The sequence below is a fragment of the Panthera leo genome, chromosome B4 (genome assembly GCF_018350215.1).
Source record: "Panthera leo isolate Ple1 chromosome B4, P.leo_Ple1_pat1.1, whole genome shotgun sequence".
Classification (NCBI taxonomy): domain Eukaryota; kingdom Metazoa; phylum Chordata; class Mammalia; order Carnivora; family Felidae; genus Panthera; species Panthera leo.
Genome location: NC_056685.1, coordinates 140,524,607 through 140,539,381, shown reverse-complemented (window position 1 = coordinate 140,539,381; position 14,775 = coordinate 140,524,607). Strand labels below are relative to the sequence as shown.

Below are 14,775 nucleotides of genomic sequence, written 5' to 3'. Positions count from 1 at the left end.
CCAGTATGGGCCTAGCACGAGAGGCTGGAGAAGGGGTGGGTGACCTCGGCGGTCCAGGGCCCCTGTGTGCCTGGCAGGGACGTGGGCACTTGGGGTGGTGCTGCCCAGGCAGGAGCAGGCAGGCCGGGGGCCTGAGCCAGGATGGGAGTCCCAACTGGTAGCGTGGAGATGGCTCGTGAAGAGGGGCCCGGAGAGCCTGGCGAGGGACGACGCTCCCTCGGCCTCTAGCGGTCACCGCCTGGTGTCGCCGAGGACATCGGCCGCAGGGAGGGGGCAGGTGCTCTGGTGCAGGGTCAGGACGGGGCCTGGTGTGCGGGCCCCAGGAGAGGCTGGAGGCGGGGACGGGAGGTGGCGGGTGAGCCGAGGCGGTGCGCGGGGAAGGGGTGGCCGAGGCTCCTCGTGAGAGTGCCCCGCCCCGGCTCCCGGTTGTGGGAGCAGCTTTCCCGGAGCAGCTCTTTGTGCCATGCGGGTCCCGTTTGCTGAGCGCCCCCTGCGGGTGGGGGGTTTGTAAATGCTGTTTGCCTAAACCTGTTGGTGACTTTGAAGTGACGAGCAGGAAGGCTCTCACTTCACGCCAGCGTGCCTCGCGGTTTGCTGGGCAGCGGTGCGGCCACGGACCCTTAATACGGCTTTCTGCTGAGGACACGCTCCCGTGGTGTTTGGGTCACCTGTGACGTGCCCGGCAAGCTTCGAGTGGCCCCGCAGAGCTGAGGCACCTGTCACATTGTTAAGGGAGGATTCTCAAAACGTTTGCTCTGAGACGGAAGCGGAACTTAGTAGCTTCCCGTTTTCAGGATGACTGGATTGGATGTACTGACTTGTATTTTTTCAAGTGGCCTTGGGGCAGTTTGCAGGTTCAACGAAATAAAAACTATACCTAGTGATAATATATCGACTTAGGTCGTATGAATTGTTATTCTTGGTTGTAGCCCCAGGCAGCGGCTGGTCCTAGAGGCTGTGCCCTTGCCGGCCAGCCTGCCTCGCCGCCGCCGGAGGGCCTCCTCTCCGGGCCCTGGTGGCCAGCAGACCGACCTCCCAGGGCCAGGTGATGAAGTCGTGTTCTCTGGGCTTTTCAGGCTTCTTGTGTTTATGTCGGTAGCGTCAAGAAGCCTTTTAAATGAGGCTAAAATAGTCATCTTCTAAAGACTTCTTAGTTTTAAAGTCAGATTCTAGAAAAACTGCCCAGAGTAGAACATGGCAGAACGTGGCATAGAGGGTGAAGGATCTGGAGAGCTGAGTGCGGGTTTTCCTGCTTCCCTGAGCCGTTCACAGCCACTCGCCACTCGTCAGATGGGTTTATCATCGACTTAGGACACCCCGGTCAGAAATCACACGGACACGCTCGTGTCCTCCTGTTTGCTGACCGCGTGACCCAGGTCAGGACTGTGTGGGAATGCCGCGTTAGACTCCCTAGTTGAGTGAACTGTTTTTCTTCCTCAAGGTAAGTGAATTGTTGGTCGCAGAAATTGTCATGAACTCGAATGATGTGTTACTGTCGACATATGTGACGGAGTCGTTCACAGTTGTTTTCAGAGAGGAGCTTTCTACACCTGCGCACCCGGACCCGGGCGCCAGGCCACCGCAGTCTTTGGTGTTAGGGAAGCGCACACAGTGTGACCCGACGGGCCCTTCACTGCTTGCAGCCAGTACGTGTGATGCTTTGTTTCCTAATTGAATTAGTGTTTTGGTGGACTTCACATTTGTAGTAAGTTTTATAATAGATCTTATAATTATCAGTTTTCAAAAATCACTTTATTTATAATTTTTTCAGGAGATAAATCTCCCCCTAAACTTGAACCATCAGATGCATTACCTCTTCCTTCAAACTCGGAGACTAATTCAGAACCACCAACCCTCAAACCAGTAGAACTGAACCCAGAGCAGAGTAAACTATTCAAAAGAGTCACATTTGATAATGAATCACATAGCACTTGCACTCAGAGCGCACTGGTAATCGGACACCCTCCAGAGCCCACCCTCGCCAGTAGTGGCGATGCGCCGGCGGCGGCGGCCTCCGCGGTGGCGGAGCCATCAAGCGATGTAAACAGACGCACTTCTGTTCTCTTCTGCAAATCGAAAAGTGTAAGCCCCCCAAAGTCTGCCAAGAACACTGAAACCCAGCCAACTTCTCCTCAGCTAGGGACCAAAACCTTTTTGTCTGTAGTCCTTCCGAGGTTGGAGACTCTTCTGCAGCCAAGAAAAAGGTCGCGGAGCACCTGCGGCGACTCCGAGGTGGAGGAGGGGTCCCCGGGAAAGCGCCTGGACACAGGTAAATGCCACGGAGCGCCACGGCGCCGCCTTCTCTCCCCCAGGGTGTCGCGGAGCGGCTGGGCCCTCGTTCGCAGCCGACCGTCCAGGGGCCTCTTTATCCCCAGACGAGAAGCCAGACGCCGCAGCGTCCTCCAGGGTGGCGCCGTCACGGGCTGGCCGGGGGGGGGGGGGGGGGGGGGGGGGGGGGGGGGGGGGGGGGGGGGGGGGGGGGGGGGGGGGGGGGCGGGGCGGGGCGGGGGCGGCCCGGCGTGGTCGCGTTGCACGCCCCGTGCACCCCGGGAACCCGATGGTGCGTGCGCGGCGGCGTCTGGCTCACGGAGCCCGCCCGGAGGGACGTGCGCGGGGGGTGCCGGTGGCGCGCGCCCGGGGCTGCGAGGGGCCTGCCCGTGGGCTCCAGGCGCCCCTTTGGGCAGTTGCTCAAAGCACGTGGTGACGTTTCTCACTGTTCTGTGGCTCTGTGGGCGCGTGGAGGGGGAGGACCGCTGTCTGCGGAAATGACGCGAGGTCGCGTCACTGCTGAGCTTTTGCAACTTCAATTTGTCGAATTCACCGGGAGGTTCCCGCTCACGTGCCGCGGTAGTGGCTCTTTCGGGGTCTCCCCTGTGCTGGGTTGGAGGGAGGCGGCCTGTGTTCTGGCACAGCCTCCGTGTCCCCTCCAGATGAAAGCCGAGGAGGCCCCGCCAGTTCCGCTAGACCGCTGTCACCCTTGCGTCGCGCGAGGACGCTGGCTGTGCCTCTGTCGCCTCTTCCCGGAGGTGGGACTGGACGTGCCTGTCCTCTGGGCTCTCGCCGCGGACCGAGGCCTGCGGTGCGTGCTGGTCCACCCGTCACATCGAGACGCGGGAGCGCCTTCGGCCGCCCGAGCGTCAGCGTGGTTTCTGGTGCGGGCGGGGGTCGCGCTTCCTGCTCCGTGGCGCACGGTTGAATTCTTTTTGTTGCCCGAGTGATGGTTTGTAAGTTCTATCTCGATTGCACCTTTAACTAATTTTATAGAAATTCTGCGTTCACGTGCTTGTATTTGGATGGGTGGATACCGAGCCGGTCCTTTGAAAATAATTTGTCAAAGCCTGTTTTGTTTCTGAGCGACGTGCGGCCGCGCGGGGGCTTCGTGGACGGCGGACGGAGCTCGTCTCCCGCGTGCGGTGCGGTGCGGGGGGGGGTGGGGGGGGGTGGGCACCGGGGTCCGGTCGCGGCGCGAGGAGGCGAGCCGGGAGCGCGCCGGGCCCGGGGCTGAGCTGCCGATCGGGCGCGCCGTCGGGGGGGTGGTCCGCGGGGGCCCCGCGGCCGCCCTCGTGTGCCAGGCGGGTCCCGCCGCGGCCGCGCTGCCGGGGGCTTCGCGGGCACCGGCGCGGAGCGCCCCTCCTTCCGCCGGCCGGCCTCTGAGCGGGGCCCCGCAGGTTTCTGGCGCTGCCGCGGCTCCCGCAGGAGCGTCCGCGAGCCGGCCGCGGTCCGGAGCCTGACTGACACGGGGGTGTTTGCTTTCTTGTTCCAGACTGGCAGTAGATACGGTGGACGCGGGATGAGCCCTGTCGCCCTCCCGTGCGGCCCGGGAGTCTTAGTAGCACCAGGACCTGCTCCGCACGCGGGCCTGACGCTGCGCATCCGGCTCCCATTTCTGGCTCCACCTCACCTCCGCCTCCGCGCTCTCTGCGCGCCCCGGATCGCTCGCTCCGAGCGGCGCTCTCCGCCATCTGAGGACTCGAACTGTTCCGAACCTTGTGATTTTCCCAAAGATTCATCCGTGCGCTCTGCCTTGTAGGGGTTCTTCTGGCGTCCCACAGCACGCCGCAAGATTTCCGAGTTAGAGTGAACACAGATCCCTTCGTTTGGAGACACTCGGCCCCCCCCCCCCCCCCCCGGGGCTCCCTGCTCTTGAGCTGTGGGCGGCGCCGCGGGCCGGGGTTAGAGCCCCCGACTCCGCTCTTCCGGTGCCACGTCGCCTGGGGCCTGCGCTCCGTCCCCCGCTTCCTTCTTCCCTGACGCTTCTGTGATTCCCAGAACGGGCTTCCGGGCCGGCACTTTCCTGCTTCTGGTCTCTGCTCCCGAGACTCCCGCTGTGTGCACGTGGTGTGTGTGTGCGTGGGAGAGACAGAGAGAGGGACAGAGTCAAGGAGAGAGAGAGACTGAGGGACAAGGAGAGACAGACGAGACAGGGAGAGACACAGAGACAAAAAACAGTCAAAGAAACAGACACAGAGACGGAGAGAGACGGAGACAAGGAGAGACAGACAGTCCAGGAGAGAGACACAGAGACAGGGACGCAGAGAGACCGAGAGGGAGTCGCGTTCCTCCTCGGCTGCTCAGGGCGGCGCCCCCGGTCAGACTAAATGGCTTTTTCGCTGTTTTCCAGGTTCTCACTCTAACTACTAACACGCTGGGTAGCTCACTCTTTGGACCCTAATCACTTTCTCTTGTTCACCTCGGACGGAGTTCTGCTAAGCGGTCATTTTGGAACGCAGAAAGATCGCTGCACCCTTGTGTGTCGCTTAACTCTTGTGGAGGAGCTGGAAGCGTCGGTTCAGCCTTTTTCCAAACAAAAGCCCAAACACCAACACGTGGAGGAGATGTGCCCCACCCTGCCCACCCCCTCCTGTAAGTCCGAGCCAGACGCCCCGGGAGGAGCCGCCCGGTGCCCCTCCTGGAGCTGGCTGCAGCTGGCAGGGACGCCTCCCTGCCCGTCCCGGCCCCGTGGGTAGGTGTGAACGATGCCAAGGGCGGCCGCGGGGCAGGGTACTTCGCCTGCGGCACCTGCCGATGACTTACATGGACAGAGATTCCGATCCCGCCTTCGGCAGGCACAGTACCGGCCCAGAAGGACCGGGGGTCTCGGGCCGGGCACGGGCGCAGGAAGGAACCCTGTGCGAGGCGCGCGGCCCAGCTGGAGGGTGTGTGAAGCCTCCTTCGCTCGTTAGCATCTTTCTTTTCTGGGTTTCTACCCGGCCTCCCCCCTCCCCTCGCTCTCTCTTTCCCTTCCTTCCGGCTGGTCGGCCCTCAGGGAGAATTGAGCGAGCTGGGCAGCTCGGTCTCTGGTCACCGTGCCCACTGCTGCTGCAGCGAGCGGGAGTCCTGCCCGTGGGGCCTGGAGGTGTCCTGTGGGAGCTTCCCCTGCCGCGGCTGTGCCTTCGAGGAGTTGGTCTAGGCAGAAGCAGGGTGGTTGGCATCTTATCTGCCGTGTTTTCACGGAAAGGTTGAGAAATGCACAGAAATGCAGTTCTGTCGCCGGTAGTGAGGATAAAGACGTAGAAACAGGTTAACGGATGGCCCCAGCACTTGAGGAGGCCCAGTGCGGTCACCGTGCCCACCCGGCCTCTGAGGCCGGTCCTGCGTCGCATCCCCGATCGTCCTGTTTGGGGAGCCAGGCGGTAGCCTGGGTGGTGGCGGGGAGATCACTGGTGTCTACGCTGCACGGCCTGTAGTGGACAGCAGCGAGTGCGGCCCACCCTGCTTGCTCGGCCTCTCACCGGGTGCCGGCCGGAAGGTTCCTTACGGAGCAGCGAGGCTGTGGCAGGTGTGGGTCTCGGCTGCCTCTCACCGGGGGAGCCGCCAGCGGCTTCTTGCCACCTGGCTGATGTGAGCCTTTCACGGCAGAGCTCGCGGCCTCAGGAAGCTTTCTGTAGGGCTTTGCTTCTGGCACTGCTGGTCGGCTGTCTCAGGAGGCCCCTGGGGCCCCCCCTCGCCACGCGGCCCAGCCCAGGGGTCCCCTGGGAAGGCCTCGACTGGGTGGGGAGCGGCTGGGCCAGGGCCCCCCTGGCTCGGGGTGTGGTGCCTGTGGGGCGGAGAGGGAAGGTCAGCGTGTCTTTTGCCTCCTAAGAGGTCCTCATGAGGCCCGGGTGCTCCGGGGGCACTGGCCTCCTCCAGATGGCCACCTGTCTTTCAGTTTGGTTTTTGTGGTGTACCAGTTTGACTTACGCCATTGAAAAAATTACTTCTTGTCGAAACAGTTTTGTTAAAAGTAGGTTTTAGGCTGGGGCCCAGGCGCCGTACGGATGCCTGCTGTTTGCACGTGATCCGTGGGCCCGTCTCTGTGCTGACCCCCAGAACCTGATGTCATTGCAAGTCCTTGCAGGGTCTCCAGGGCGGGGCCGGTGGGCTCCCTGGGCCGCAGCCGGCAGGAGGAGTCTGTTTGCACAGGGAGCCTGTCGGCCTGTCGAGGCCAGTGAGGGGGCAGGGAGGCGTCGGGGCGCCCCGGCCACCGTGAGGCCTGCTGCTTTGGGTCTGTCTGTGGTGCCTGCCGTTTAGCGGGTGTTCGGTGACGTTTCCTGGGCACCGGGAAGAACCGTGTGTAGGAACTAGTCACCGTGGATGTGCGTGTCCTCCTAAATCCTGAGGGAAGTCGGGGGAGACGTGGTCGTTCTCTGGTTTCTCAGACCGAGCACTGAGCCGCGTTTTCATCTCTCCCCCTTAGCGGCGCGTGGGGAGAGTGGCTTCAGCTGGCTCTCGCCAGGCATGCTGTGCAGGTGCCAGGTTCCGTGGTTTGGTTCCGTGGGTGCCGGGCGTCCTTGGCCGTGGCTGCCGCTGCTCGGGCTCCCGGCCTTAGTCGGACCTTTGCCAGGTGCGCTCTGGGTGCCGCCTGCTCGTCCTCTCGCTTTTCCGAGCGATCACGGCAGGACAGGAAGAGGCCCCCTGCAGGACTCTTCCTGGCGCACCTGGTCTCCTCCGGGCCCCGCTCCCCCCCCCCCCCCTCCCCCCGCCAGCTCTGCTCGGAAAGGCTCGGCTTTGCCGGCTAAGCGAAGCTGCCCCTAGAAGGCTGAGGGGGTTTAGACGCGGAGTGAGGCCATCGAGAACCACTAGGCCTCAGCTCCAAGTTGATGCTGCGAGAGGTGTGGCCTTGCGGCCGAGCCTGCTGGTTGCCACAGGGTGTGTCTGCACCGGCCAGTCCAGTCGGTGCCGTCCTTGGGCTTCCCCTGAGGGCGCAGGCTGCGTCCTCGTAGCCTCGCTGGTTCTGGGTGCTGGACACGCGCCTTCCGGACTGCTGCCCCTTCTCTCGGACCTGGATCCTGCACCCCGGGCTCCCTCCTTCTGTCGGCGTGTCTGGCTTGGGCGGGCTGTCTCTGACTTGCCTGCCTCCGAGTTGGGGTCTGTCTGCTCTTGGGGACCTGCCGCCTTCTGCGTCTCCTGAGACCTCTTGGCCTTGGGGGACCCTGGGGGTCGCTGTACCTCTTTCTGGTCCCCCGGCCTGCTGGCGAGTGTGGCTGGAACCGGCTCTCGGCCCTGGGCCATCTGCTCACCTGCTGCATTTTACGGGCCCACGGATGTCCAAATTCCACAAGTGAGTGTGGCACCCCCAGCCGACCACAGTTTCTGCTAGGAAAATGTGAATTAGATTTACGAGTGAAAAATAGTAAGTTTTCTTTAAAGCGGGTGCTGTTGAGTCTAACAAGTGGAGCGAGATGTCTGATGAATTTACTTCAGGGAGACGTGGCTTCAGTCTGTGAGCAGCCGCCGCGCTCAGCCACTGCTCGCGTTTTCATTTCTTAGCCACCGTCAGAGTTGGTTCGTTGCCCTCGTTTAACATGTGTTTTTGTCACTGAGAAAACACAGAGAAGCACGTGAGGCAGATGAGAAAATCCTGTAATCTGGCCTCAACTTCTAAAGAACTGGGTTTAAATTTTTTTAAGTGTGGGAACGGGATTCTATTTGGGGAAAGAAACGTGCACGACTGTCTGGTTGTGGGACGCGGAGGGGGCGGCCCGGCTCCCCGTCACCACCCCGTCCCATCCCGGCGTCGAGGGCGGGCGCGTGGACAGACGCCTTCTGTTGCCCGACGTGAGGCGGGGCTCTTTTGGAGGAAGTGGTTGGACTCTGAGACGTGCCTTGAGTTTCAGACACTTCCCAGATCGTGAGTCGACGGGTTCTGTTCGCTCCCGTGGGCTGTGGGAAGGAAGCCCGGACGTGTGGCCTCGGCCCTGGGTCGCGCGCCCCCCCCCACCGCATGCTAGTAGCTGCGGTGCTTTGGGACGAGGGCGGCCCCGGCTAAAGAGAGCGCGATTTCTGCTTTGGAGGGTCTCGGGTGTTTGAGGTTCCTGTGTTCCTGGCGACGCGCCCGCGAATGAACCCGCTCTTGGTGGTGGCGTCACTGCCCCGGGAGGGGCCGGTCCCCCCGCGGCGGGGGCCGGTCAGGCGAGTCTGCGGGTCTGGGGAGGAGTCACCGCACGCTCTTCGCTCTGCGGGGCCTGTCGGACGTTTCGTTTCCTGGGAAGAGCACCACCCTCAGACCGGGCTGCTCTGAGCGCCGAGCGAGATGTGCTGCGAAGCACTCGTGTGTGTCCCGTGTCGTCGGCGCCGCGGGGCCGGGGGGTCAGGGAAGAACCGCCGTGGGCCCGCAGACGGGGAGAGCTGTGGCGCGTCGTGGGCCCCGGGGTGCTGAGCTCGGGGGCCCGCGTGCCTGTGTTGCAGGTCTCACCAATGGCTTTGGGGGCGCACGGAGTGAGCAGGAGCTGGGGGGCGCCCCGGGGAGGAGAGCTGCGCCCCGACGACGCTGCGCCTCGGAGTCCAGCATCTCGTCCAGCAGCAGCCCTCTCTGTGACTCCAGGTGGGCACGGCTTGGGGGGCCCGCTCCCACCCGCCCCGTCCCTGGGGGACTGCCCTGTGCCTCTTCACCAGAAATAGGAAGTGCAACCACAGAGGAAATTAATCGATTTTCAGCCTGTGGTGACGTTTATTCTGTCTTTCCCTCCCGAAGTCTTCCCTTACCAGAAGGGTGGCGAGCGCGGCCCTGCCCGTCCGCCCCGTGGACACCTCTTTGTAACCGGGGCCCCGTGTGGGTCGCCGTGGGGCCCTCGGCCCGGCTTCTGCAGGGCCCGGCTCCGGGGCCGCCGCCGGAGGGAGGGGAAGGGGCAAAGCTTTGTGACCCTGCTCCACTCTTGTTCCCAAAGCTTCAGCGTGCCCAAGTGCGGCCGGGGCAAGCCCGCTCTGGTGCGCAGACACACGCTAGAGGACCGCAGCGAGCTGATCTCCTGCATCGAGAACGGGAACTACGCCAAGGCGGCCAGGATCGCCGCAGGTGAGCCCGCCTGCCCTCCGTGTCCGCGTCTCCGCGAGGTGGCCGTGGTGTGGGGGCCGTTCTGCCGGGAGGGCTCCGGCTCCCCCACTCCCTGGGCCTCCATCCCGGGGTGTCTGTGCGAGACGCCCCTTCCCCCGCCCCCGACGGGGACAGCGGTCACAGGGGGACAGCGAGAGTTTCATCCCGCGGTTTGTCATTTTTTGTGTGGAATGCTCCATTCCTCTGTGCAGGCCACCCGCACCCGACGTGAGGCTCGCCTGTCAATTGCAGCCGGATGTGGGACCTTGCGGGGCGGGGTGGCTCCCCCAATTGCAGCACCTAGAGGAGCACCGAGGACGGGCTGGTGCTGGCTTGTCAGTGTGGGGGGAGCTCTCACTGCAGGAGGCAGCCCCGGGCCGCGGTCGGGCCGGCAGGTCCCTCACGGCGCCCGTTCTCTCTGCCCAGAGGTCGGTCAGAAGAGCATGTGGATTTCCTCCGACGCCGCGGCCTCTGTTCTCGAGCCTCTGAAAGTCGTGTGGGCCAAGTGCAGCGGCTACCCCTCGTATCCGGCCCTGGTGAGCCTCGGGGTTGCAGGGCGTGGGGTTTGGGTGTGGGGGTCCGTGGGGCCGCCCTCTGGGGAGCCGGGGCACCGAGCGGTGTGGCCTTTGTCCCAGGTCCGGGGCTGTCCCGCTGCCCTCGTGGGACAGGTGTCCCGTGAGCGCCCGCCGAGAGCCCGCCCGCACAGGGCGTTGGTGTTGGGAGAGCTGCTTCAGAACCCACCTCGAGTCGGAGCCTGGGGAGAGAGCTCCGGGGGCACGGTGGGGGGCTCTCAAACGTGACCCACACGTGTCCTCCCTCGGCAGATCATCGACCCCAAGATGCCGCGCGTGCCCGGCCACCACAACGGGGTCACCATCCCGGCCCCACCGCTGGACGTGCTGAAGGTCGGCGAGCACATGCAGACCAAGGCTGACGAGAGGCTGTTCCTCGTTCTCTTTTTTGACAACAAGAGAAGCTGGTGAGTGCGGGTGCCCGGGTGCCGAGCTGGCTCACAGGCCGTGGGGCGCGTGTGGTGTGCGGAGGCCACGGGGGGCCGTCCCCCTCCGCCTGTGAGCCTCTCACGGAGCCGCGTGCGAATAGCCGGGCCCGTGGGGTTCTGCCGCCGGCCCGGCCCGGTCTCTTCGCCTCTTGTGTGTGTGGGTCCCCATGCTGCTGTGGGGTGTGGGCTCCGGACCCCAGCGCGCTGCCTGGAGGCCCTCCCTGGTTCAGACCCCGACGGTCCCGGGTTCCGGTGCTGCCCCCCGAGCGCTCACGAGGTGCGCGTGGCCCGTGTCCCCGTTTCTCGGTCTGAAAGCTTGCTGTGCTGATGAGGGGCCCCCGGTGACCCCGGCGTAGGCTCTCTGCCCCCAGGACCGCGGCCCCTGCGGTGCCCGAAGCAGGGCTACCCGGTGTGGGTGGCCGTGGGGGCCCGGTGGCGGGGCGCGGGCCTTCCCAGCGCCCCGGGCACCCCCGGCGCTGGTGAGTACGGCTGGGTCGGGTGTGTGCGGCCACGCGCGGCCACCGCGCTCCGCGCCCCGTGTCTCTCTGCCCCGTGCCGCGCTCCCGATCAGACCCCGTGGAGGCCTGTGCCTGCCTTGTCTGGTCCGAGGCCCGTCGGCTGCCCCGCGGCCGGGCCCCCTGCCCACCCCCACTCCGTGCGTGCACCTGCAGCGTGTGCGTGCGTCAGCGTTCCTGCGCGTGACCCTCGGTGGCCACTCAGGGAAGGCGTGGAAGGCTGCTGGGTGGCGCCTGTCTCCCGCCAGCCTCCAGGATCCAGTGGCCCTGTGGGGAGTGTTGTGGATGAGAGGTGGGGACGACTTGATGGGGACGACTTGATTTTCACGCCTTCCCCGAGTCCCCCGGACTCTCCCGGGGTTGGCAGGAGGTTGGGCCGTGCCCCTGTCCTTGGCCCGTGAGGGCTGGCCGATGGGGCCGCGCCCTGGGGGGGGGGGGGGGGCGCGGGTTCCGGGGCACGAGCCTCTCTTCCCTCCCTTGGCCGCTGAGCGCCTGACGTCGGCTGCTCTTCCCCACTGGGGGCTCGGAGCTGCCAGGGCATCGTGTCAAGTGCGTCCGGGTAGCCGTGCGGACGGCTCCGGCCACTCCGGCTTTTCTCTTTTCAAAAGGCAATGGCTCCCCAAGTCCAAAATGGTCCCCCTCGGCATGGATGAGACCATAGACAAACTGAAAATGATGGAGGGGAGAAACTCCAGCATCAGGAAGGCCGTGAGGGTCGCCTTCGACCGCGCGATGAGCCACCTGAGCCGTGTGCACGGGGAGCCCACCAGCGACCTCAGCGACATCGACTGACCTGCCCGCCTTCCCGTGGCCTTGTCCATAGTGTGGATAAGCTGTATATGCGTGTATATTGTTCCAGACTTAACTTATTCTGATCTCTAGGCCTGGTTCTTTAATTCCCCCTCCCCGGGGAGGGCAGGTTTTATTTCCAAGTTCTCTGTGAAACCGTCCCCGTCTGGGCGCTCTGTGAATGGCGCGGGCGCGTCTGCTGAGCTCCTCCCGTGCCCGGCACGGGTCACGCCGGAGGCTGCACCTGCGTCACTTTCTTTGATCTGTAGCTTTTTTTTAAAGACTTTTGAATGTTTAATAATTTTGTAAATCATACTCTTTACACGGAGTACCACTATTTAATAAGACGGGATGTAAATTTACAATGACAAATGTGTATTTTAAGAAAGAAAATGACATTATTTTGAATGGTACTTTGTGGAAAGAGGTGGAGAATAGATTTATGCTGTGTACATCACTTGCAAATCACCAAAAACACTCCGCCCCCCCTGTGGGGGCTGGGGCAGGCGCTTACCACCCCCCCCGCCCCTCCCCCATGTCCTCACCGTCCTCGTCCGCCACCTCCGCCCGTCTGCCCCAGCGTTCCACGGGTGTGCCTCCAGCGGGTTATTTATTGTAGAAAGTGTATTCATTTGCTTTATAATGAAAAATAAATTTGCAAAAGTATATTGATATGCATTTTTATACAGGCACATACAGATTCGACTTGCTTTGGGAGCAGGATGTGTTGGTTGTCGTGTAAATGACTCTGGCTGTGTGTTCTTTGATTTTGTAACTTGTAATCTTTTGTTTACAATGAGGGGCTTTCTGTAACTTGTTTTAATTTAGAACACTTTGGTAGCAATAGAAACTTTGGATACATTTTTGTATGGTACATGTGATGTATATAGAATTAGTACTTTATTTTTATTTTTAAGAGGTAAAGCATTATGTTAGGGGAAAAGGTAGGGTGGGTTTCCAAAAATGCAGTTTTTATATTAAAAAATAAAGTCAAGATTTGGATGGTGTGGCCATTTCATTCCTCCATCGCTAGGATGCCGGGGCGGGCTTGCAGCCCGGAGGCCAGGTGAGGGTCAGGGTCCCAGCAGCCTGTCCCCGGCCACCTCATTGAGGCACGTGACATGCCTTCATCTTAAAATTGTCATGGATGGCATTATTTATTATTTTATCTAATCATATTTTTATTTTAAACTGGTAGTTTAAAATTTTTAAATGTCTTCCCCCCGCCCCGCCCCCCTTCAGTCTCCATTGTTTGTAACATCTCCATAGAAACTTGAAAAAATAAAATGTCTTCCTTTGATAGTCTTGTCCTGTGTCTGACAGACGCTTTCTACCAGCAGCGGCTCCCCCAGGACCACCGGCCCTTGTGGAGAGCCTGTCGGGGGGCGGGGGGGGGTGTCGCTGTGGACAAGGCCCAGGCTGCGGTCGGGGAAGGGCCGGGTCTGCCGTCGAGTTAGGAGCTGGGGTTTGCCCCAGAACTCCCACTGGTGATGGTGGCTGGTGGCCTGGAGTGACTGCTCTGTACTACCTCCTCCCACCCCACCCCCCCCCCCCCCCCGGGCCCGCTGGTCCCGATCCTGGTCCTGGTTCCGGTCCCGGTTCTGGTCCTTGTTCCAGTCCTGATCTTGGTCCTGGTTCTGATCCGGGTTCCGGTCCTGGTCCCGGTCCCGGTCCCGGTTCCGGTCCTGTTCCCGGTCCCAGTCATGCTGGAGGTCCCTGAGTCTGAGCAGAGGGAGCTTTTTCTTAGTGGCATCTCCTGGAGGGACTCTTGCCTCCTGGCGCCTGGCCGGTCACCTGGGACAGGCTGCAGGGGTGTCAGGGAGGAGGGCAGATGGTTCCCCCGTGAGGCCGTGCCCCAGACACCCCCACCCCCGCCCCGGGTGCTGCTCTGAAGGTTTCATTAGAAACCAGCCTGGCCCCCGGGATCCTTCCCTGGGCCACGCTCAGGGCAGGGGTCAGGGACGGGGCTGAGGGAGGTGAGGAGGCTCCTCCTGCCTGCCCCCTGCTGGAGCTGGCACCTGCCATCTCCTTGGGGCTCCGCCGGGCCACCTCCTGGGAGCGGCCCGCTCTGCACCCACCGGAAGGGGGACCATCTGCCCTGCTTGCCCAGGACTTGGGCATCAGCACCACATCCTGGGAGCCTCCTCAGTCCCAGGTCACTCGGGTGGTTGGTCCCTCCACACCTGGGACCCCCAGCAGGCAGCACTCTCCTGCCTGGGCTCTTTTGACCTTTTGCGGCGTCTCCTTGGAAGCCTCCCGGAGGGCCCTTAGCGGGGTGTGGCTGTGCCTTGGCCCAAACCTGGGGCTGGGTAGGGCTGGCGGTGACCAGCTGCCCAGGGCCGAGGGCACCGTTTGGGACCTCTGGGACCCCACTGCCTGCTTCGGTGAAGCACCAAGGGGCCCTGGGCTCTTGTGGCTTTTTTTTCTTTTTTCCTTTCTTGAGCTGTTTTACAACACAGGTACGATGTGTCTGTTCCTTCTCCCCCTCCTGGAGTTTATAAAAATGGGATCGTGGCGTCCGCTCTTCAGCTGCTCATTACCTTGTTACTATTTCAGACATGAATCCCAAAGGGAAATGATACAGACGCAAAAGCAGGTGCAGTGAGATCGTGCTCACCCGTGTGCGGGTGTCAGGCTCCTTGGTCCCTCTGCAGGCGTCCCCGGGGGTGGGGGGCAGTGGCACTTTCCACGGGTTCTTGCTCTTTTCCACAAGGGTGTGTGTGTGTGTGTGTGTGTGTGTGTGTTATCTCTGACCCACTTTTCAAGCTGATTTGAGGCATTTCTTGGATTCGTATCTCTTGCAGGGTGATTAAGGCGAGGACACCCGTGTCGGGGTCTCCTTTGGCTCAGGGCCAAGGGGGTTGGTGTCCAGGCATTCAAGTCCCTGTCGGGCCCTCTCCCTGGCCCCAGGGTCCCGGGTCCGCCCTGCACCCTTGGCCGGTGGAGACAGGCCCCGCCTGGGCAGGGGCGGTTGGGGGTGGGCTGCTGGGAGCTGCTGCTGGGGGCGTGGCCAGAGCTGGAGGACCTCTGGGCGAGCGGGCAGGGGAGTCCCCCGGGGCGACTTGGTGTGCTGGTGTGCAAGGGCCCAGCGGACGCGTTGGGAGCCCCGGAAGGCGGGGGCCTGGGCAGCCCGGGGTGGGTAAATGCAGGCACCAACCTCCCCTGGGAGCCCTGCTGGC

The 14,775-nt window shown here is 62.7% G+C and overlaps 1 protein-coding gene across 6 annotated transcripts in view; it reads left to right on the top strand.

Annotated features, from left to right (window-relative positions):
• The window catches only part of BRD1 (bromodomain containing 1), a 42,729-nt gene extending 30,131 nt beyond the window's left edge, over window positions 1-12,598 (top strand). For 2 of the 6 annotated variants that reach the window (XM_042948150.1, XM_042948149.1), the window contains 6 exons: window positions 1,772-2,269; window positions 8,668-8,803; window positions 9,147-9,274; window positions 9,719-9,828; window positions 10,117-10,271; window positions 11,416-12,598. In XM_042948150.1, the coding sequence (XP_042804084.1) occupies window positions 1,772-2,269; window positions 8,668-8,803; window positions 9,147-9,274; window positions 9,719-9,828; window positions 10,117-10,271; window positions 11,416-11,599 (1,211 nt within the window). In that variant the 3' untranslated portion in view covers window positions 11,600-12,598. Of the gene's footprint in view, window positions 1-1,771; window positions 2,270-8,667; window positions 8,804-9,146; window positions 9,275-9,718; window positions 9,829-10,116; window positions 10,272-11,415 lie in introns of those variants that run through there. The other 4 variants (XM_042948152.1, XM_042948151.1, XR_006205185.1 and 1 more) reach the window with 3 other exon arrangements.
• The last annotated feature ends 2,177 nt before the right edge of the window (window positions 12,599-14,775 follow it).